The sequence below is a fragment of the Chenopodium quinoa genome, unplaced genomic scaffold (genome assembly GCF_001683475.1).
Source record: "Chenopodium quinoa cultivar QQ74 unplaced genomic scaffold, ASM168347v1, whole genome shotgun sequence".
NCBI lineage: Eukaryota > Viridiplantae > Streptophyta > Magnoliopsida > Caryophyllales > Amaranthaceae > Chenopodium > Chenopodium quinoa.
This window is the reverse complement of record NW_018745684.1, coordinates 10,102,586-10,125,097: the sequence shown is the minus strand read 5'-3', so window position 1 is coordinate 10,125,097 and position 22,512 is coordinate 10,102,586. Positions and strand designations below refer to the sequence as shown.

At 40.2% G+C, this 22,512-nt stretch overlaps 1 protein-coding gene and 1 pseudogene across 1 annotated transcript; both read left to right on the top strand.

The window, feature by feature from the left end:
• Window positions 1–14,196: 14,196 nt before the first annotated feature.
• Window positions 14,197–15,271, top strand: LOC110718064. The gene is made up of 2 exons (XM_021896867.1): window positions 14,197–14,940; window positions 15,026–15,271. The coding sequence occupies exons 1-2, from the start codon at window positions 14,197–14,199 to the stop codon at window positions 15,269–15,271; spliced, it is 990 nt and encodes a 329-aa protein (XP_021752559.1).
• Window positions 15,272–16,297: 1,026 nt separating this feature from the next.
• On the top strand, window positions 16,298–21,974 carry LOC110718063 (annotated as a pseudogene).
• The last annotated feature ends 538 nt before the right edge of the window (window positions 21,975–22,512 follow it).

Below are 22,512 nucleotides of genomic sequence, written 5' to 3'. Positions count from 1 at the left end.
AAAAGAGGACCTCCCCTACTTGCGTATATTGGTTTCCATTTGTTTGCCATGATCGATTCTTCGATTACTTGGTTCAACCTTTCCATACACATAACAAAGAGATACGGAGACAAAGGATCTCCTTGTCTTATGCCTCGAAAAAGGGTAAAACGCCTAAGTTTTTTCTCCATTCCATAACACACTCATCGAAGGAGAGCTTACACATTCCATGATAACCTCAATTAATATGATAGGGAAATTAATTTCCAAGAGGGTATCACGGATAAACGACCACTTTAGACGATCATATGCCTTTTCAAAGTTGATCTTGATCATCATATAGCCCTTCCCACCTTGCTTTCTTTTCATAGTGTGCAAGACTTCCTGGACAATTACTATGTTATCACTAATCTGCCGACCTGGAACAAAGTTGGACTGTGAATCTGCAATAAGTTTTGGCAAAAAAGATTTGATACGGTTCACAATCGCCTTAGTGATTATCTTTTAGGCCACGTTGCAAAGCCCTATGGGTCGGAAATGATTCGCAGATTCCGGATTGTCTATCTTCGGGATCAGTACAATATATGTTTCATTCAAAGAATCAGGAATAGCCTTCCCTTCAAGCACATCTTTCACTAAAGCATACACATTGGGAGCTACTGTATTCCAATGCTTTTGATAGAAAAGCGCTTGGAATCCATTGGGCCCGGGTGCCTTGAGAGAACCCATATTCTTCACGACATACTCAATATCACAATTGGTAAAAGGCCTGTTTAGAGTGTTCCAGTAAGATGTCGAAAATTAAGAACATTCACTTGATGGAATGTCAAACGAGCCCTCCTGACCTTCTTCTGTATAGAGCTTACTAAAATACGAGACCACTTGATTTTTCACTTGATCCTGATCATGTAACCATTGCCCTGCATCATCCTTGATGGCCACAATTTTATTTCTCCACCTAACCATTGTGCTTAAGTGGAAAAAGGTGGTATTGCGGTCACCGTTTTGAATCCAATCAATTCTCGCTTTTTGATACCAAAGGAGTTCCTCTTGGTTCAACACCAAATCAAGCTCCCTTCTTAACTTTGCTTCAAGTTTTAACAGGCCTGATTTTCTACCACTCGAGAGCTTAGATTGAATTTCCTTAATGCGAGCCATGAAGGATCTTTTTTCGCTAAATATATTATGGAACACGTCCCTATTCCATTTTTGCGCATCTAGAGGAGCAAAACCGTTGAGGAGATGAGCAACGGACAATGGTCTGATTGAATCGTTGGTAGGTGCTTGACTCTTGCTTTATCAAACCGTAAACCCCATTCAGCATTACACAAGGTTCTGTCAAAGACGTGCACTTCTACGAGTCTCCATGGAATCCCCTTGAGACACGTATGGGAGAGTCCTGAAAATTCAACTTCGATAAGTTGATTATGTTCCACCCAATGATTGAAACTTTCACTCCTTGTAATCGTCTCAGCTCAACTGAAATTCCTTTCCAAACTAAAATGAGTGTCATTGAAATCACACGACAACAGCCAGGGTTTGTTGTTTTGTCTTTACAAAATCCAAGAGTTCTCTCCACAAATCTTGTCTTTTGGAAGGGTCAGGGCTGGCATAAGTAGAGGTGAAATACCATGGTTCTTCACCTTGTCTAGTAATCACCACAGTAATATATTGGTTCGATTTGACAATAAGGTCAATTGTAACCAATTCCAGCTTCCAGTAAACCCAGATGCCCCCACTAAATCCTTGAGCGTCAACACGAGTGTGACCATTATAGCCAAGAATTGAAGCAATTCTTTGGGCATGATCATCTCCCATATGAATTTCGACCAAAGCAAAAACCAAGGGTTTGTTGATGCGGATTACTTCACGAAGCACCGTCACAATCGACTACCAGCTCCTTGAACATTCCAAACCATACATGTGATCGGGAATGCATTGTTATCAGTCAATTGTTTGTTATTCGTAGAAACATCGAATTAGGGAATTTGGAATTATAAGCATTAGAGATGAGCTTAAATGCTTCGTTAAATTTCCATGGTAACTTCAAATGACCACCAGTTCCAGTGTCTCTGGCATCGACACCATCCATGAGTGTATCTCCATCTCGAGTTTGTGGGTCAGGGGGCTTGCTAATTCCCAAATACGGCTCCGTGGGGGGTTGTGACACCAATTATTTTCTCCGGAGGGATAGAGAGTGTGACTCTGTTCGGGAGTATTTGAGACATGAGTGATGGAATCAGAAGTCAAGCTTGGTGAATTTGACTTTTGGATGCGATTTTGGGAGGGAGTAGTATTGGCTTGGGTGGTAGCTTGTGAAGGGCTTACGGTGTTCTCTTTACCTTCTGTACTGATATTAGAAGATAAATTTGGAATACTGTTTGACACCTCATTAGTTTTATCTTGAAGGATAGTTTGAGAAACAAAATTATCTTTTTTCCTCATCTCTTTCCATTGTTTTGAATTTCCATGATTTTTGCCTTGTGACAGGGGAATTGAGATATCTTTGCCCAAATTAAAGGAAATATTATTAGATGGAATATTTTGTGCTTGAGAGTTGAGAAGATTTGCCCAAATCAGCTGTTTCAACATAATTTTCACCCAAAGCTGAGTCATTGCTTTCCAAGATATCTTCAGTTGCCTTATTTTTCTCCAAATTTTCCTGATTATGGTCACTAAGAATTGAATATCTAGAACCTCCTCGGTCAACCTTCTGACCTTAACCATCCTTTTGACTTTTGTTTGGTGGCTGCTTACCCCCTCCTGGCTGTTTGACCACCCTCTTTCGTGGTGGGGGTTTCTTCACAAGCATCCAATCACCATAATCATGTGCCTCCACTGTTGGTCAAATTGCATCTTTAGGCAAATGAAGCTCTGCCATCCTGTCTTGATCCCCAGGATTCCCCTTAATGGATTTTTCTCCAAAGTAAGCTTTGTTGGCAAACTATTTACCAAATTAGTTGTGTGGCAAAACTATTTCTTGCTTCCAGGGAAAAACGCTGTCTCGGACAGCGTTTTTGCCCTGGATTTTTTTTAAAAAAAAATTCAATCTGTAAAACGCTGTCTGGGACAGCGTTTTACTCTTTGACTTTTTTCTAAGAAAAATTCTTAGTTTCTTTAAAAAAAAAAATGCAAATATACATAAAACGCTGTCTGAGACAGCGTTTTATGTTCTTTTCTTTTTTAACATAAAACGTTGTCTGAGATAGCGCTTTATGTACAAACATAAAATGCTGCCCCACACAGCGTTTTTCTGCTGAGTAAAAACCAGCACATTGCAGGCTGCAGCCATAAAGTCTGCCCTCAAGATACCATCCCTAGCCTTCAAACAACCACCACCACCACCAACCCCTACCGTCCTACCACCGTCGACCACCACCAACCACCACCTCCCGCCACTTTCGACCACCCTTATGCACTTCAAAACACTCCAACAACCCCCTGCAACACTACAACCACCCCCACCACCAATCCCAAACTTACCACCACCATCGACCACCACCAACCACCACCTCTTGGGAGTTCCATCCACCCTTAAGCACTTCAGAACACTCCAAACACCCCTAACAGCACTACAACCACCGTGAACCACCAAAGTAACCACCACGGGCTATCCCTTCTACCCCGTTTCTCATTATGGAGCCCAAATGTCAACAGGTCGATATATATCGCCCTGGAAGGATCTATTTTGACTGACATAAGTCCGATTTGGACAAATAAGGAAATTAAATTTCAAACCACACACAGATTCATTAAAAAAACATTCATTATATTAATAATGTAAGTGTTATGTACATCATTCTACAAAATCGGGCTACAGGAAATAAATCACATAATAATATCTCGACTCAGTTATTCGGGGTAAAGGTTCTGTCTCCTGTGTGTTGGCCCTCCATCTGACACGACGCCGCCTGTAATGTGTAATGGTTGTGAATGGGTCTCGGGGCGGTGGGGGAGTCTACTGGCTGGACGATGGACCCTCCTGGGTAGGGGTGGGCGCAGAACTGTGGATGATATAATCCTCTGCGTCTCTGGGTGACGTAGGATCACCTCCACAGCTACTATGACTGAGCCCGAACTGTTAATGGACGGAGTGGCAATCATGGTCATCCCGCTGGCTGACGAGATAGCCGTGACCATATCTCTGTAAGGTAGCCATGCCCATATCTCGTACCCGCTCGACCTGGGGTCTGGTGGGTCCGTCTGCAAGGGCGATTGACAGTGCATCAACCATCGCCACCATATCCGCAGCCTACAGTAATCATCGATCAATCAGTTGTATGATATAGAAATTAAAAAATTGATGAAAATAAGTAGAATAAAAGAAACTCACATATCCGCTAATGACGTCATACGCTGGATGGTAATGTGTGGATGGTGGTGTGTAACTGGGGTTGATGAAACGCCGTGTAATACGCATGTACCACACCATGTACGGATCGTGGGGATCCATAACACCCTGCATCGGATCACCTCCAACGACGAACTCCAGTCGTTGCGTCCACAGCTCAACGAAACGCCAATGCTCCAGTAACCAGCTTGTCTCCCCATTTCCCCGACGGTCATTGCCATGAAGGCGTACACTAGTGTCACACTGCTGGGGGATAGGCTGGCGTAGTCCAAACTACCTCATGACTCGGTCAGGTAGGTGATTCTCCACAACCTCGAAACAGATCAGGGGGACCCTAGCACGCCACTCCGCCTGATGGACCAGCAGATGTGCAGGCATGGTATCTACCAAGTCAGGTACATACGGATCCCATGTCATTTGCAATAACATAGCAACAGTAATATCATGAAAAGGTTAGTCCGCAAATAGTATTCACAGTACAAAAATGTTTACAAGTATCTTTTAAGTTATCACATGGTCCTCGGTGAGGCGTTCTAGGGGGTCGCGATAGTATGGAAGACCCCTCGCCGCATGCGCATGTGTCAGTCTGGGGACCACCCACCTAATACCGAAAAATGTTTTAGTTTATCAACTAGTATAATAAATGAAGTCTAAAGTAATGACAACTGTATCGAACCTGCAACCGTACGCCTCATCAGGTGTACGGAGCGGTGGAGCATCGTACGCCTGGTACTGGTCGTCACGGTCCTGCTCCCCCCGACGATGTCTAGCAGGCCTACCTGGTCTGCCTACATGGATATGCTCCCAAGCCCAGAACTGGCACACAAAAATACAAAACTAGGTTTAGTATAAACTAGGTAAGTGGCTTTTGAAATAGGTTGTTGGTAATTAATTAGGTGAGTTACCTGAAGCACAATCAAGGGACCTCTGATCTCGCTAGAACCAAGGTAGGATGGTCTACACAGCTGGCGATACAATGTCGCCAAATAGGCACTACCCCAGCTATAGCCACGGATATGATCCTAGTCGTGGTCTAACAGTTGTAGGTAAAGGAGCTGCAGATGGCTCCCGCTCTTGTTCCCGAACAACACGCCCAAGATAAGAAAGAACAAGTACGCCCGAGCGTATCTCTGAACCGTGGCGTCATCAACGCCCGGAGGCAGCTCACTAAAAGTCTCGCGTAACCAGGCGGTCCTCAACCCGGACCCCCTGATATCGCCGGGACCTGGCTAAACCCCGAGAACCCGAGCTACCAAACCAACGGGATCGACTAACGCATGTCCTGTCACCGCAGTCCCATGCATAGGAAGGCGCGTGAGTATCGCGACATCCCGCAACGTAACGGTCCCCTCCCCAACAGGTAGGTGGAAGGAGTGCGTCTCCTGTCTCCACCTCTCCGTGAGCGCAGTGACAAGCGCTTGATCGATCTCCCTGAACGCCATCTGATGTAAGCCACCGAAGCCTGCAAACTCGACGTACGCCATAACAAGTGGATCGATAACCCATCCCACCATAAACCTGGCAGTATAGTGCCTGCAAACCAGATGCTGTGCTGGATCAACCTGATAAAAAATCGTTCGATCGAAATTAATATCACAAAGGTTTTGAATACCACATGCATAAGTACATGAACGGATAGATGAAATATTACCGTCTGGTCCCATATAGCAACGCTCCGATGTGTGTCCTGTAGTGTCAGCACAGAAGGGTCAACGGGTCCGGGCGTCCAATCTTCTCCGTCCATGATATCTGTATATTGAAAACGTTATACACCAAATATAAGCTGGACGAGTTAAAGGCAAAGACAGAAAATTTCAAACGACATCCAAAGTAGAAAATAGAAACGATCCAAATGTTACAAATCTTATAAACTCATCAAATTCTAATACAAAATAATTCGTCTTTCTACTACTACAACAAATATTAAATACAGACTTAGGTTCTATGTCGGTCTAGATGGACACGTTGTCCGGTTGTGACCCTGCTGGTGACAGCGGCTGCATTTGCTCGGGGGCCGGTTAGTCTCATCCATTTCATTGCGTATGCGCTTAGACCTTGGCCGCCCTTTTCCAAGCACAATGCTGCCGTCAGGAATGAGTTTGGGGCCGACATACGGCGTCTAGGTTGTCTCGCAGGGGATAGGCTAGAATTGTGGTGCGTATGTAATCATGTAGGCCTCCGATTGCAGCACCGGGTCCACCCACAGCCGCTCTGATAGTGAGTATGTCGCACAGACTGCTAGAACATGAGAACATGGGAGGTGGAATATCTTTGGTTTGTTGCATGTACACGTTCTCAAGTGAAAGTTAACAGTATGTTTATGGCCTCCTTTACTACCGAGTCGCTCTCCCCTTTCTGTTGTGACTTGGTAAATATGCAATCGGCGGTTATACGCATCCACTCTATGATATCTGGCTTTTGTGGTGTTCTTCTCCAGAATGACAGTGACCTTCGGGGGATATGCAAGTCCCTGTTCAGACCTAGCCTCAGAAGTTTCCCTTCTTAAAGTGAAATACATGTTAACTCTGTGGAAAGTTAACTCGACAAGAGACATGATCTATCGGGTTATAAACCAAGCTCCCTTCAACACATTGTTGAATATTTCAGAGAAGTTTGTAGTACATATCCCATATCTGCGACCAGCGTCATGAAAGAGAGACCACATAGTGAACGGGACTTGAACAATGTACTCCATTACCTTGGTACACGCCTCACCGATGAAACACAGATCAGCATGAAGTTTCCTTTCCTGCCTTTGGTACGCCGCAGCCTTGAACATATCTCTCATGTCGTTGCTTCGCACGTGAGTCTTCAAGTTAAAAGCTATGTGGCGAACACAAAACCTGTGATAGGCTCGCGGCTTGGTGAATCCAACGTTAGGATCATTCATTGCTACAATGATCCCAGGATGTCGATTAGATATAACACAGAGGCCATTCTCGTTGCGTGACATGAACCCGAATGCAACCCAGGAACCAAGACCAACTGGAAGTGTTTTCCCCTTCAACCACCGCAAAAGCTAGCGGAAATACTTGGAAGCTTGCATCCACACTTGTAGCAACCAACAGTTTTCCTTTGTACTTCCCGTACAAGTGCGTCCCATCGATGCAGATAACAGGCATACAATGTTTAAAACCGTCGATACAAGGACCGAAGGCCCAAAACGCTCGTTCAAACACTTCCATGTTGCTGTAGTATACACCGTCCACCAGAGCTTTGTGCTTCCATACGACACACTTTCCCGGGTTTGACTGTTGGAGTGCTTGCATGAAGTGCGGAAGTCTGCCGTAAGAACTCTCCTAATCCCCATATATTTCAGCTATTGCTTTCTCCTTAGCATACCATGCTCTTCGATACGGAACATCGAAATGAAATTGCTTGGAGATGAGTTCCTGCATGAATTCAACTTTCAAGGACGGATCTTTCCGCACAAAGGACTTCACATACATACTCTAATATTAAGGACGAATCCAAGTGCGGGTGATCAATTGATAGTACTACGGTGACACATTTCTCCCGGTGCGGGCCTTTGTACGTGATTAGGGTAAAGCCACGCGAGTGCTCACTTGATTTGGTGCCCCGTAGCATCCAACCACATTTCTTCTTGCACCGCAAATGGAGGACACTCTCATTCGATGTCACTGTGGTGTAGAATTGATTCCTCTGTATAGAATACATCTTCACCATTTCTTGAAGCATTTTGTTACTTTTAAAATACATCCCCTTCTCAAATTCTCCCCCCGGAACAAACGATGTATGGCTACCCGATTCAGCCCAATACTCATCAACTTCATAGTTCTCGTTTACCTGACTGAACAAGGGAACGGGAGTTCTAACCAAGGGCTCGCCAACTTCCATGTGTGCAGGTTAAACATCCATGGTTTGAAGTCCATCTTCCTCTTCTCCGCTCTCGGCCTCATCATTTTTATACACATCATACACAGACAATTCGTTATTCACAATAGTGTCAAGATGAACTGGCACAAGTTGAGACGGCGATGCTTGAACATCATCTTGCATAGGCGAATAACTATGCAATTGCATCGGTGAAGGTGTGACGGTGTTTGATGTCGAAGGCCCAGGTTGCCCCGGTCATTGCCACATATGCCCCCCATGTACAGGTGAAGCTATGTGAGAACTAAACGACATGTGAAATTGATCGTCGTGCATCATTCGACTGAAAGATCCCATCCCATATTCAGTTGATGGAATGTCGTGTGAGGGCACTTGGAAGGGTTGTGTGTTGTAACCGGAAATATATGTAGATTGTTGTTCTGGGAGAGTACTTTGTTGGGTACATATATGCACCATTTCTACATATATCTCAGTGGGAACACCCTTCATTGCAACAACGCTCCTTAAAGCTTTCAAATGCTTATTCGTAGAAACAGGTAACACTTGAACCCCATTGTCGGTCTCAAACCTCATTTTAATGTTTAGTTCAACATTCCTCGGGTTTGAACCAATACTACTATGAACCTCGTTCATCAAATCATTGAAAGTCATGTTCGGTTCAAGTGTTAGTGGTTCCATATTTCCCCCACTATACTCGACACGGGGTCCATCAAACAGAATTTCACCTCTCCACCGGCATAACAAAACTACATTTTGTGCAGCCATATTCTACACAACAACCAAAACACATTACACTTAAAGGCACTAAATCATCCCTAAATCGCCATATCTAAACAACAATATACAAACTTTTCAAAATAAAACAATTAGAAGCCCTAAATCAACAAATAAACAACAATGTAGGTTACCACAATCAACATTAAGCTCTATTGCCGAGTTCATGTTTGCTCAGTTGAAAATATATATTGATGAAAAGATGAAATTCGTTCTCTAGCCGAAGAGCCAATAGCGAATGAAATAATTATTATATGTTTTTTTTTAATGTTCATATGATTAATACGGTAACTTTAATATATTTATATAATATATTACTGAATTTAAGCTTAAGTAATCTATCGGTATTATTGTTGAAATAAAATTATTTAAAACAAATAATATTAAACTTATTTACGTATTAACAAATTACATTAAATTATTTATAAAGTAACAAATTACGTGTAACTACGTAAATATTATATTGCACATAGTTAACTCATACTATTTGCAATATAATATACAAGATAATATCCAAATTTAAGTAATGTATCAATAATTTGTGCCGTGTTATATGAAAAAAGTATTAGGCTTGTTAATCAATTTTCGAATAATAGTTTTTTTCTTAGGTGATTTGGAATGTGTAAACTTTGGTGGGAATTTCAAACTAACTCGGTCTATTTAATTAAATGTCTCATGTTATGTGATGACCATTTTAATTAAACATGTTGATAACCCTTGACATAAACCCAATTTTTTCATCTTCAATTCGTGTCGTCGTGTTAGATTTTCCTTACTCTATTCACAATACCTTAACCTTATTCAAAATTATACTATACAAATGAGGTTGGATGAAGAGACTAAGAGAGCTTTTTCTATTATATTTTTTGGCAAAATTAAATAGTTTATCCTACATTTTTGAAAGGAAAAATTGTCAAAAATAATACAAACTTTGAGCGGTCCGCCAAAAACAAGTCAATCTTTTAATTATTTCTGAATAATACAAACTTTGAGAGGTATCTGCTTTAAACAAGTTAAAACCGGTTAGTTACCTGGTTAACAGGTCATATGAGACACGTGGCATTGTTTTATTGGTTTGTCAGTTTAATTATTATTTTTTAAAATTTATTTAATGTTTTTAATTTTTTTAAAGATATAAATAATATTAATTTTATTTTACTTTTTTTATTATTATTAAAAAAAATCCACCCACCAGTTGTTCACCTCCTTCCCGCCGGCACTCCTCTCTCCCTCACCGGCCTCCGGAGACCCCCTACTTCAACTCCACTACCTTTCTTTCCCGCAACCCCCTTTTGCAATCCCCCACCCCCTTTCGCAATCCTCACTCGAAACCCTTCTCGCTGAACCTGATTCGGAAAGGGTTGGGGGGTTTGGCTAAGGTTCGTCGAACGGTGAGCGAGTGGGTTGGATAGGTTCTACAAGCCGCCGAGGATAGTGGATTTGGGGCTGGGTAGGGCTTTGCAGGTCGATCGGGATTAGGCATGAGTGGGTCAGTCTGTCGCTGGTAGGGGTATGGGGTTTGGGTCGGGCTCGCTGGTTTGGGTATGGGCGGAGCTGCGTAGGAGAGAGAGGGAGGGTTGTAGTGGGAAAAGGAGAGGTGGTTGGGACTATCGGGTTGAGGTGAAGGTAAAGGTGGTGGTGGCAATTGAGTGAGGGTGGTGGGAAAGGAAGGGAGGGGTGGAGTTGTTTGAATGGGGTCGCTGGCGAGGGAAGGCTGGGTGTCGGCCGGTCAACGGGGTAGGGGTGTTGTTGGTGGGGAGGGGTTGATTAATTTTGTTAAACATTAACCATAACTAAAATTTTAATTAGGATTCAATTAAGCTGTTAAACAAGTTTATAAACAAAAATAAAAAAAAGGCCAAATTAGAAAATAACATCTGTTAAAACACCATATTTTGATTATAACACCTAAACATTTCAAAGTTTTATTAAAACACCTGGTAAAAAAATAAAAATTTTGGTTTCACCACCAGATAACGGCAAATGTGTGTAGGCCCCACAAATTAGTTTACCCTCCAAATTTCATCGTCTTTAATTCGATTATCTCTCCTCCCATTGATGACCCAACTACTCTCCTTCATTGAATTTAGTCTGTTAATACTGAACATCCAAAATTACTGTCCACAATCAAACCCTAGGGTGATTTGAGTGGTTGAGAAATTGAATTGCAAGGGGAGGTGTCAGTATTGGAACGAAACAACTCCGCGAGACTTTGTTTGCCATTTTTAACATCCAAAAAGCTTGAATTTTTTCGTCAACAACAGCAGTAAGATTCCAAAACAGGTACCTTTTGAACCTTTTAAATTAGTTTTCAGCATCTGATGATGTGCATTATGCCATTTTCGTGGGGAATGTAGGGTAAAAGTAGGAACCCTAAGACTAGTATAATTGGGTGTGATTTACTTTGTGTACTGTGCGAACTTGTAATTAAAGTAGAATGTGATTAATTGAAGTATGAATTGGTGTAATTGGTTTATTATTTACTTGAATTCATTGATTTTGGTGACCTGTTGATTGGTTTGTCCTTGTTTTGGTTTAAATATGTTTGTTTTTGTTGATTAAAGTAGTGCGTTTGACTATGTAATGGGGTAAGATATGTTAGCTTTTGTTGACTTACTTTGCATCTGTTTATTGGGTAGATAAATGGCCAACAACCAAGAAGGATTAATTGATATAGTATTCAGAGTTGGGGGTGCTTTTGTTCCCAAAAGAGTGTCAAAATCAAGACATTTGTTTTGCTGGTGTGGTGGGTTATGTTATTGGAGGAGGGATGTGGTAGTGAATAAGATACATGTACAATATCTAAGGGAAGCTGTTGTGCATGGGTTTGTGCATTATAATGTCCATGTCCCTCCAAACTACAGACTGTGGTATAAACAAAAAGATAGGACCTTTAACACAAGGAGGAGGGAAATAGTAAATGAAGAGGAAGTGAAGGGGCTGTTAGAGACAGTCAGTGAGGAAGGGTCTGTTGAAGTTTTTGTGACTACAGATGAACCTTTAAGGCCCATACATGAGGTCTAGGCCCAGTCCACTCCAAAAAAGGCTGATAGAAAAGGGAAGAAAAGTTCAGGAAAGACTGTTCCAGTTAGGAGGAGCCCAAGATTTAACAAAACTGACCCTGATGTCAGTGAAAGGGAAGATTCTCCTAAACCTAGATCTAGACAGGAAAAGGTTAAGGGGATAGGATGGAATGAAGGGGTTTCTGCTAAGAGTGAGGGGGTTTTTGGTAAAGGGAAGTTGTTGGATAAGGGGAAAGGTAAAGCTATGTTTGAAAGGGTTTCTGGTAGTGTGAAGGTGTTAGATAAGGAGAACGGTAAGCTTGAAAGGGTTTCTGGTAGTGAGAAGGTGTTGGATAAGGAGAAGGGGAAAAAGAAATATGTGGCTAAAGGATTGGTTTTTGAGGATAGCAGTGAGGCTGGGAGTGAGGATGAGTATTCTTCTACTGATGGGAGTGAGATTGACATAACTTGGGAGCCTGGAGAGGAGGAGTATGACAATGGGGATGAGAGGTGGTTTGTCAAGAATTATAAAGAGATTTTAGAGAAGGTAACAAGAAGTCTTGGGAAGCAGTTTGGTGTACATGAGCAGGGGGTTGCCAAGGATCCTAGGTCAAGGTTGACAGAGAACTTGGATGTGAGTGAGGTTCAAGTGCAAGAAGAAATTGAGGGAGAATCAGATGAGCTAAGGAGCTTGGATGGTTCATCAGATGAAGAGGACAACAGTCCTTGGTTTAATGAGAAAACTGACTTCAGTAAGCCTGTTGTACTTGTTAATAGGCTTAAGTTCAGCAATGTCACTATTTTGAGGAAAGCTCTTAGACTGCATGCCATAGATAATAGGTATGAGTACTATTTTTTGCACAATGATAGTAGTAGGATTACTATTCAGTGTAGGAATAGATGTGGCTATAAGTTTGACACAAAGACAAGTAGAATGCCTTTGTGTATATGCAAGGGTGGAGTGAAGTGCAATTTCGAGATCCATGCTACTAAGTTAGTTAGACAGCAGACTTGGCAAATAAAAACAATGAAGTTAGAGCATAGATGTGTGAGAAGCAGGGAGAACAAGAAGGTCACTGTAAAGTTCATTGCAGAGAGGTACCTTGAGGAGTTCAGAACTAACCCAACATGGAAGGTTAAGCAAATCAGGGGTAGGGTGCTGCAAGACCTGGGGGTTGAAGTGACCTACTACAGGGCTTGGATGGCAAGGTGTAGAGCTAAGTTGATCATTTTTGGTTCAGCAGGAGAGCAATATGCAAGGGTCTAGGATTATGGGAAGGCTGTAATGAAATACAACCTAGGGTCTGGTTGTAATATGGTGGTAGATGGCATTGACCAGCCTGAGCCTCCCTTGTTTATGAGAATGTTTATTTGTTTGAGGCCTTTGAAAGATGGGTTCTTAAAGGGTTGTAGGCCAATCATTGGGGTGGATGGCTGCCACTTGAAAGGAGCTTACCCAGGCCAGATTTTGGTTGCAGTGTCCAAAGATGGGAACAACATCATTTTCCCTATTGCTTGGTCAACATGTGAGGTTGAAAACAGGGAGACTTGGGTTCGGTTTATGGAATCCCTGATGCAGAGCCTTGGGAGTGCAGATGGGTCAGGCTTCACCTTCATGTCAGACAGGCAGAAGGTAAAATTTCTTGTTTTTTTCCAGTCTTTATTGTGTCCAGTTCTTTATTCTGTGAAGTGTGGTAACTGTTTTTTGATGCTGTTAAACAGGGACTGGTGAAGCTCTATCTGAACTTGTGCCAAATGTAGAGACAAGGTTCTATATTAGGCACATTTGGGCAAATTTCAAGCTGAAGTTCACTTGATCAGTTTTCAAAGAGCTCTTTTGGAGTGCTGCAAGAGCAACAACACTTGTAAGTCTGCAGCTTAGCTTAGATGATTTTGAGGAGTTAAAACAATGAAATTGAATTGGATTTAGTAAGCTTAGATTGTTATGAACTTGCAATTCAACAAATACCAGGGTGTTATGAACTTAGGGTGTTATGAACTTAGGGTGTTATGAACTAATTTATTGAACAATGTCTTGTTGTGTAGCTTACATTGTTATGAACAAATTTACTAAACACTGGTCTTTTTGTGTTTGTAGCCTAGGTATCAGATACCAATGCAACAGATTAGGGAGCTTGATGAGAAGGCTTATGATTACTTGGACAAAACCCCACTCATCACTGGTGTAGACATGCATTCAGTGACAGTTGCAAGACCAACATGTTACTAAACAACATGTGTGAGACTTTCAACTCAGTTATTAGAGATGCAAGAGACAAACCTATCCTCACCCAAATGGAATGGATGAGGAGGTACATGATGAGGAGAAATAATGAGAAGTGGGAGGACTCCAAGGAAATCACAAGCAACATGACTCCATATGTGCATAAGTTGTTTCAAAGGATGAGCTATGTCTCAAGGAATTGCATTGTGGAAGCTACCTGGCATGACACTTTTGAAGTGCAACTGAATGATGACCAGGTTCTAGTGGACTTGGGGAATTGGACTTGTTCCTGCAATCATTGGCAATTAACAGGCATCCCATGTGTTCATGCCTTTGCATGCATAATGGATCAAAGAATGGATGCTGAGCAGTTTGTCCACCCCTATTACACTATGGACAGTTATAGAGCAGTATATGGACCTGCAATTCAACCAATGCCAAGCCCAAAGAACTGGGAGAGAGTGAACATGACAGAGCCTCAACCACCAACCTTCAAAGTGCAGCTTGGAAGACCAAAACAGAAGAAAAGGAAGCTGGAACCTGGTGAGGGAACATCTGCAACAGGAGGGGAGCAGGGATGGAAGAGAAGGAGGAGTCAGTGCAGGAACTGTGGTGGATTTGGCCACTATCCCAAGACTTGCAAGGTCCCACATGTACCTGAACCAACTGACCAGAGATCTGCAGGAAGGCCCCCTTTAAACTCACCATGGGTGGTTGAGCAAAGGAAGAAGAGTGAGATCAGAGCTGCTAAGAAGGTATCCTGTGGGACTTGTTCACTTTATTTTATATTTTGTGATGCAATTGGATGTTGATACTTGTTTATTTGTGTTTTAAACATAGAGTGCAGTAGGGGCTGGTCCAAGCAGCATTGGGAACAAGACTTTTCCCCAAGAGCAACCAGGCTGTGAACCATTGAGTAAGAGGAAAGGTTCACAAAGTCAACAAGGCCAGCCAAAAGCCAAGCAACATAGCACCCCCTCTTCCAGTCAACCTGAACCCACAAACAAAGACAAAGTTCAGCACACTGGAGTGCAGATAAGGAGGGCTAAGCTGCTAAGTTCCAAACATGCAAATTTGACTCAATGATCTTGCTGTTGTTTTTCTGAACTTAAGTTTTAGGTTGATACTTTGAACATTTAATTTTTCTGAACTATAAGTTTTGGTTTTAGGCTAAAGGAGCTTATTTTGTTAAATTTATGCTTTGGTGTTAGGCTTTAACTGCCAATTTGGTTAAGCAATGCAACTAATTTGCTCAATTACTTCAATGCAATATCAACTTTTTAGGTACTTGTTTAAATCATTCCTTCCAAATATGTGTACATTAGTTTGCAAAAGTGGTTCACTGCCACTTATAAACCATTACAAAAGCATTACTATTAATGTTCATGCCTTAGGACAAATTACACTTTAAGCATTACAAACCCCCCAATAACTAGCATCACTAATATGACCAAACTAATCCCAAAAGCAACACAAAGAACAGAATGCTCTGATCTTGCATTTCTTCCATGCATCTCTCTGTTCATCTTCTTCCTGTCAGAGTTTAAAGCCTTGCATTTCATCTTCAGCCTGTCCACTTCATTGAGCAAACACCTCATCTGTCCACCAAGATCATCAACTTCCCTTTTGTAGTCACTAATTTTTCCCTTCAACAGCTTCTTATCTAACAATAAATTGTTGATCACCTGTGTTTGCCAGGCTGTCCCATCTTGTTCATCCACCCATTCAAATGCTTTACAACCTCTACTCTCAGTTACACGATCATAGAACTTGCATGTTCTAAACTTCTGACCAGGGTTCTCCCTTGTCCAACTAGTAAGCTTCGTAAAGGGAACACCACACTTGCAATTCTTCTCCTTTGAAGGAGAGGAACTTATGAAAGACATCTCCTGCACCAATACGCCATCCACAATAAGTAAAACCATTCCTACTTTGAAAGGCAATACAATTGAACCAAGGGAATTAAACAATCAGTCCTACAAATTAAAACCCCCAATTTATGGTTCCGATGAACCCTAATTTCATTTTTTTCGCAAATTAGAGGACAATTAACACACAATGAACCCTAAATATGTACGAATTACATGATTAGTACCACATGCGAACTGAATTATGCACTTAATTCAACAACATAGATTGATTTACACCTCATTAAAGAAAGATGAATTAGGGGTTTCTGCAGTGCTATTGACGTAATTACCTGATTTCAAATCTTCCTCCCTCGAACAATGATGTTGAATTCAAACAATTTCGGCAATTTGATTGTAGAATTCGCAAAATGTGAAGCCTAATTTTGTGTAACCAGATCAACAGTTCACCGTTTGTGAAGGATATCGTAAATATATAAAGCACTTTGAAAAAAATAGCCGTTGCAGTGGGCCCAACTAATAGATCCTCTAACGTCATAACCATTTAGGTGGTGAAAACAAAATTTTAATTTTTTAGCAGGTGTTATAATAAAACTTTGAAATGTTTAGGTGTTATAATCAAAATATGATGTTTTATTAGGTGTTATTTTCTAATTTGGCAAAAAAAAAATTAACCGGTCAAATAGGTTGTAGGTAAAATAACTTGTTTAAAGCGGATACCATTTAAAGTTTGTATTATTCAGATATAATTGAAAGATTGACCTGTTTTTTACGGATCGCTCAAAATTTGTATTATTTTTGACAATTTTTCCTTTTTGAAATACTTTGTATAAAAGTATAAAAGTATAAAAGGCATAATCACACATGCATTTATTATGATAATATTGATTGACTAAAGCTGTAATACTTCTATCAAGTAGTGCATCTTATACTTACTATAAATAAATATTACACATGCATTATGATAATAATTGACTAAAGTAATATTTTCTTACAATGATTTCATATAATTATAAAACTAGCTAGCGAATTCAATTATCCAAATTGGTGAATTAATACAAATACAAGTTAATAAAGGCAATCCAAATAACAATGTAAAGATGAAAATTCTAAAGTTCATAAATTGCAACAAAAAAATATGTGTCACGATCTTACACAGCGATTAATATAAAACTAGCTAGCTAATCCAATTATCCAAATTGGTGAATTAATACAAATACAAGTTAATAAAGGCAATCCAAATAGCAGCGCAATGTTACGATGAAATTCTAATGTTCATAAATTGCAACAAAAATAATATGCGTCACGATCCTACATAGCGATTAACACATATGAGAATATGTGACAATCCTATATTGCGAATGACATGTATAAGAATGGACGATGAGGTGGTAGGTAAGCAAATAGGAAAGAACAAAAATTACTACTTCGTATATAGTATTAACTTTGTTTTTTTATTATTTACAATAAAAGAATATTATCAGTGAGACAAAAAAAATTTTGTTCGCAAGTAATAAGATTTAGAGGTAGTACATTATTAATCATGATGCGCACGCAGCAATTTAACGGAAGTCATGGTGGTTTCTCGTGATGTAAATCACATGGTTTTATTGATATTTTTGTAGTTGATTATGTTTTAATTGTATTGTAGATAAAGGAGTGTTACTATGAAGGTACTTTCGTTTTATGAGTGTCTTTCATGATTCCATGTATATTACGTAGGATTATTTGCTAATTGCTAATAAAATTTGCTAAGGGAAGTGTTATGACGTTGTTAAATGGAATATATATGATTATTATATATATTGTATCATCAGTCTGAAGTGGGTTTCCAAGATCAAGCGTCATGCTGATGGAAGTATACAGAAGTTTAAAGCTAGGCTCGTGGCAAAAGGTTACGCTCAACATCAAGGTATTGACTTTGATGAAACTTTCTCACCCGTTGCTCGTTTTGAAACGGTGAGAATTCTTTTATGTCTAGCTGCTAAACTAAATCTTCCTGTCTATCACATTGATGTGAAGTCTGCTTTTTTAAATGAGGAGCTAGAGGAGGAAGTTTATGTCACAACCTGCTGTTTTTATTGTTAGAGGAAATGATAACAAGGTGTATAAACTGAAAAAGGCCCTTTATGGGCTAAAACAGGCACCGAGAGCGTGGTATAAGAGAATTGACTCTTACTTTTTGCAGCATGGGTTTGTTAGGAGTGAAAATGAACCCACTTTAAATGTGAAAATGCATGAAAATGGTGAGTTCTTGGTTGTTTGCATTTATGTTGATGACATGATTTATTTTGGGTCTTCCGATAGTCTTGTTGCTGAATTTAAGACTAGTATGCAAACTGAGTTTGAGATGTCATATTTGGGAAGACTACAATATTTCTTGGTCTTGAGGTGAAACAAGTAGATGATGGTATATTTGTTTCACAAAGAAAGTACGGTAGAGATCTTCTGTTCAGGTTTGGGATGCATAATTGCAAGGCTGTAGCTACCCCAATGAATGCTAGTGAAAAATTACAGGCTGAGGATGGTACACAAGCTGCAAATGGAAACTTTTACAGAAGTCTTATTGGTGGACTAAATTACCTGACACATACTCGTCCTGATATCATGTATTCTATAAGTGTGTTGTCAAGGTACATGCATAAAGGCAACATTTAGGTGCAGCAAAGAGAGTACTTCGTTATATTGCTGGAACAATTGAGTATGGGATTTGGTATTCCAAGGATGCAAATTTCAGATTACATGGATACAGTGATAGTGATTGGGCCGGTTGTGTAGATGAAAGAAAGAGCACTTCAGGTCATGTCTTCAGTTTGGTTTCGGGAGCAGTTTCTTGGAGTTCAAAAAAGCAAGATGTGGTGGCATTATCTTCATCGGAGGCTGAATATGTTGCTGTGGGTTCTGCAGCAAGTGAAGCGGTTTGGTTGCGACGTCTACTTGCTGATATACATCATAAACAAGATGGTGCTACAAAATTATTTTGTGATAACAATGCAGCCATTGCACTGACCAAGAATCCAGTTTCTAATAGTAGAACAAAGCACATCGACATCCGTTATCACTTCATCCATAGCCTCACAGCAAAAAGGGAGTTAGATTTGCAATATTGTCCAACAAATGAGCAAGCTGCAGACATTCTGACCAAGGCTCTTCTTCAGCCCAAACATTCCTACTTTCGCAAGCTTTTTGGAGTCTGTGTGTTTGAAGCAAGAGGGTGTGTTTGACTATGCTTCAAACATTAATTAATTAGTTGCTATTTTAGTGCCTAAATAATAGTAAGCAACGTTAGTATTTGTTTTTAGACTAAGTCAGTAGTTAGTTGAGTTAGAGTTAAGACTGGACCATGTCTATCCACTCTATTTGTTAATTTCTTATTTCTAGCTAATTAGTTTTGCTTGATAAAGGCTATATATTGGCCTAACTTTTTTCTATTTGACTTATGAAAGAATGTAGTAGTAGTTTTTGGTTTCCCATTTTATTTGCTTTACTCTATCGGTAATTTTATTGGTGTCAATGATGAATTTGATGCTTATATTGTGGTCTCCTTTGCTAGTGTTACTCTTGTACTTTCGATTGGTGAGACAATTGAAGAAGTTACAGATAGCGGGTTTCTAGATACTAAACCTTCTCTTGCTATATCTTTGATTGGTAATGACTTTCCGATGCAAGTTCATCCTAGTGGTATTAGGCACGTTAGGGAAGATGGGCGTATCAACGAATGGAGAACCCCGGGAAAGAAGACAATTGTAAAGGTGGGGTATAATAGGCTTCAAGCTGTCATTGAATTGAGCGGGAGAGAGCTTATATACTTTGAGTTGGACATGACTGGTCAGTTAATGGAAGTAGAGAAGCATGAAATGCTCGGAGATGTGGCTTGTTTTGATATTTCCCTGGTCCCAAAAGGAAGACAAAGATCCCGCTTTTTAGCAGTAGGATCTTATGACAGTACTATTCTTATCCTGTCATTGGATCCAGATGACTGTATGCAAGTGTTGAGTATACAGAGTGTTTTCTCACCTCCTTTATCCCTCCTCTTCCTCGAGCTTCTGGTATCAATTGGTGGAGAGGACGGTGCTGATCATCCTGCTAGTCTTTTCCTAAATGCTAGTTTGCAGAATGGTGTGCTATTCAGGACAGTAGTAGACATGGCAACCGGTCAGCTTTCTGATTCACGTTCACGATTTTTGGGGCTTAGAGCTCCAAAGCTGTTCTTAGTTATTGTGAGAGGTCAACATACTATGCTTTGCTTGTCAAGTTGGTCTTGGCTTGGCTATGTGCATCAGGGACAATATCTCTTAACACCTCTAACAATTGGTACACTTGAATTTGCTGCAACATTTTCATCTGATAATTGTGCAGAAGGTGTTGTAGCTATTGCAGAATGGTACTTTACTAGCAGTTGGTACTGCAAAATCGCTGTAATTTTCTCCCAAAAGATCGTTTGATGCAGTATATATATTCACATTTATCGGTTTATTGATGGTGGAAAACTATACTTGAGCTTTTGCACAAGACCCAAGTAGAGGATGTCCCGCTTGCTCTAATCCAGTTTCAGGGAAGGTTACTTGCTGGGATTGAAATTGTCCTTAGGCTTTAATTATGATTGGTAAAGAAGAAGCTGCTCAGGAAATGTGAGAACAAGCAGTTTCCTAGCACTATTATGTCTGTACACACATACCTTGATCGTATTTATGTGGGTGATATGCAGGAGATAAGCACTTTTCTATTCTGCTGCTTTAATATCCTCATGTTCTAATCTAGCCTTTTCTTCTACTTTTATAATTATGAATATGCGCATTTGCTTAACTTTCTAAATAATAGTGATATATGTCATACTTTGTATTTGTTAGGAAAAAGCATAGATAGAAGGGGGGGGGGGTGAAAAGCATAGATAGAAGGGAAAAAGCATAGATATTTGCTTAACTTTCTAATTAACAATCTATCTGATCTTATGTTGTCAATCTTATTACTAAATGCTTTAAAATTTAGCATGGGAATAGAAGGGATTGAAGGAACAAAGTTAAATTCCCAGACAGTTAACTAACAGTTTTGTTTTAGTCTGGTCATTTCAGCCATTTATTTATAGTATTCACAATTTTTTGTTCTCCTAATTTTCCAGGCATTTTAATTTTATCAAGATATGACATGTTTCTTTCATCTAATTTGTTGATAATGTCATTTTTGCAGTCGTTCCATTACTGCAAGTATAGGCGGGATGAGAACCAGCTTTACATATTTGCAGATGATTTTTTTCTTAGATGGCTTACTGCATCACAGCATGTAGATTTCGACGCAATGGCAGGTGCAGACAAGTTTGGAAATGTATATTTTGTTCGGATGCCACAGGATGTCTCTGACGAGATTGAAGAAGATCCACCTGGTGGGAAAATAGAGTGGGAGCAGGGTAAACTAAATGGAGCTCCTAACAAGCTGGAAGAAATTGTGCAGTTTGATGTTGGCGATGTGGTTTCAACTTTGTCGAAGGCATCTCTCACTCCTGGTGGTGGAGAATGCATTATCTATGGGACTGTGACGGGAAGCCTTGGGGCCTTTCTCCCTTTTACTTCTCGTGCTGATGTCGACTTCTTTTCCCATTTGGAAATGCACATTAGGCAGGAGCATCCACCTTTGTGTGGCAGAGATCATATGGCCCACAGATCTGCATATGTTCCTGTTAAGGTCAGTTTGATGCTTCTTGTTTGTCCACTTATTTGAGCTTTTTTAATTTGTTCCTCATACATTTGCTTAACAACTTCGCTACTTTGCTGTATGAACTTATTTTGTAGGATGTGATTGATTGCGATCTATGTGACCAGTTCCCTACACTTCCCTTGGATTTATAGAAGAAGATTGCAGGGGATTTGGACAGGACACAGGAGTCCTGCGGAGATTCGGAAGAAATCCAAAATAAGATAATTTAAGGTTGATCACTTGGAAAGTCACTAGGTAAGTGGATCTTTGTATGTTAATTATATAATTCAATTAAGGTTTTCTGAAACTGAGGATACTGGTAGAACATTCTGATACATAACACTCGATGAAAGTTAGAAAATATTTAAAGTTCTATAACTGACTATGATTTGGTCATGTAAGATATGGGCTATATGCTATCTGTATTCTAGCCTTCATTTAGTTCCTACTTCCTATTGCTGCTAGCTGCTACCAATCAATAGTCATATTGTTAAGGTTGACCATTGTGTCACGATGAATCTGATACCATGTTAAAGGACCATCTCAACCAAAAGCTTAAGCTTATGGTTGAGGCCTAGGAATATGTTTTTATATATTATCACATATCATGATCTGATACATACAATTAGAAATTCTGTACAAAGTCAAATGGTGCTAACATTATTCCCTTTTCATAGCTTCATTTAAAAGATGTTTCAAGAGTTATAAGCGTATTGGTAGACTTGTAGACACCATCTTAGGACAAGTTTGAAACTTCCAGTAGAAATA